Source organism: Wasmannia auropunctata, unplaced genomic scaffold (genome assembly GCF_000956235.1).
Source record: "Wasmannia auropunctata unplaced genomic scaffold, wasmannia.A_1.0 LD267940.1, whole genome shotgun sequence".
Taxonomy (NCBI): Eukaryota; Metazoa; Arthropoda; class Insecta; order Hymenoptera; family Formicidae; genus Wasmannia; species Wasmannia auropunctata.
Window position 1 is genome coordinate 9,546 of NW_012094950.1, and position 2,178 is coordinate 11,723.

The 2,178-nt window shown below is 34.1% G+C and overlaps 1 protein-coding gene across 1 annotated transcript in view; it reads right to left on the reverse strand.

Moving 5' to 3' along the window:
• Nucleotides 1-2,178, reverse strand: part of LOC105462225 (fatty acid synthase-like) — a gene marked incomplete at its 5' end in the record, with an annotated part of 11,669 nt that overhangs the window by 1,262 nt on the left and 8,229 nt on the right. The window contains 4 exons of the mRNA XM_011708749.1: nt 5-138; nt 223-464; nt 746-1,764; nt 1,870-2,172. Of these exons, the coding sequence (XP_011707051.1) occupies nt 5-138; nt 223-464; nt 746-1,764; nt 1,870-2,172 (1,698 nt within the window). The remainder of the gene's footprint in view (nt 1-4; nt 139-222; nt 465-745; nt 1,765-1,869; nt 2,173-2,178) is intronic.

A 2,178-nucleotide genomic window follows, 5' to 3' on the forward strand; every position in this document is an offset into this window, starting at 1 on the left:
TTTATTTTTCCATAAATATATAGAGCTAAATAAACTGTGCTGTAAACGCATGGAATCGTCGCCGCCTCTTCGAATGTCCACGCATCTGGTATTTTCCAACAGAAGTCTTTATCTTTCACAACAACGTTTGCTATACATCTAGAAACATATAAAAGAATAATTTTAATTTAATGTCCATTCTATGATATTACACAATCTAATTATTTTTGTAGCATTGTTTACTTAGTATCACGAAATCCCATTACGCGTTGGCCGTTGGCGTCAAATCCCACGTATTCCATACCAAATGGTTCACAGTCAGAAAATCGCCCATGCGAAATCGTTCGATTTACGAATTTGCCAGTTGCAAGTAATACATCTTTAAAATTGAGTGATGAATAAATCACATGTACTAAATCTTCACGGCAAAGCTCTGCAAACAGATTGTTTTCTATCCAACAGAATGTGTTTAGATCACCACGAACCTAAAGAAAAACAACAACTTTATATGATGCATGTAAAACAGAAATTTTAATGGGATATTTAAATCAAAATATATAAATATTAATTAATATCGATTTGTGGAATGTTTAAATAAACAATGAGATAAGAAACTTCCAACACTCTCAAAGCGAGTCTCGGTGTTTTAATAATATTTATAAGTGAATTTTATAAATTTCAGTTCAAGCAAACTGCGCGCCAAATATTTGTTGATCTTACAACACAGCTCTAAATTGAATCAAAAGTACGTAAGAGTTGTATATACCGTTTGGTAGACATGAGCGGTAGGTACAAGTTCAGCTTCCCGTTGTGGTAATCTTAAATGTCTATACGATCCCCAAGTCTTATTAGGTCGCAATACGTTAATTGCCATATCTTTTTGCAGCTGCTCTAAATAGAAGGAATCTTGTAGAGAAAATTTTGTAGCCTCCTCATCTTGAATAAGCACACCCCTAACAAGTTCTCCATCCGGTTCTTTTCTCAAACAGTTAATAAAACCCAATAAACCGCACTCAAAGTCTCCCTCTCCAACAATTATAGTTCTGCTATTCTTGTCAAGTTCTCTCTTATCGCTTACAAGCAACTTTAGATCCTCGAGCCAATTAAAATTATCATTATTTATATAGACAACAGCTCTGTTTTCTATCAAAACTTTCTTCTTCAGAAGTACAACCATTTCTTTATCAGTGCGCTTTTCAAGAATAACATTTAATTCGTATTGCTGCAAATATTTCTTGTAGTCAGTTATGTCGCATTTCTCGCGCGTCAACAGATAACCACCTTCTTTCAAAAATGACAACAGTCGCTGTAATGAGGTTTGTCGTTTGGTCAAAAGATTGAATCCGGTAACTATTAAAGCTTTGTCATCTATAGATTCTCTGTTCAAATCTACGATTGAAATGTTTTGTGTTAAATCTGATGAATTGAAATGATTCGGCGATGTTAATAGAATGATTTTTGCTTGTATCAATGGCATATCATTAAATGCCTCAAGGAATAATGAAGATGAAAGATATTCTAATGGAATATCATCGTCATCTTCCACTAGCTCAATGATCTTCATTTTGATGATTTGATGATCTTCCAACGCGAGTTGCGCCGATATTCGAATCGCTTCGTTTAAAGAAATCTTAGCGCGATCACAGTGAGCTATAAATACGTGTTCCTCGATAACTGCATCTTGTATGATTTTTCGGCGAGCGATCTGAGAGGCTTTAAGTCCTCGAATTTCTATTCCGCCAGCTATAATTGTGTCTATCTCTCTGTATATTCGTATTGGTAATTCTGTAACAAAATAATTCAAATAATACGCATTATATCAAAGAGATTTTCTTACACAATGTTCATGAATTTATATAAAACAATTTTTAGTAATTGAAAAATATTTACGTTTGTCTTTGTTTATCGTTGCTTCCAAGTCGTTAGCGTAATTGTCTCTTAGCTTCATTGCATGAAGCTCAGGATTGATCACTAATTTCTGAATACTTGTAGAAACATATAAATCCCTAGTATCACAACCGATAATGTACATCTGTAACATGTTATCCATAAATGTTACCCAATTGTTTCTCCAAATAATGTGTCCATTTTTGCCTGAAATAGATGCACTCTTTAATCCACGAAACAAACCGCTGTACTGATAACCGCGCAGTTTCAACTCTTTGTAGATATCTCGTGTGGTCATATGTTCTTCTTCAT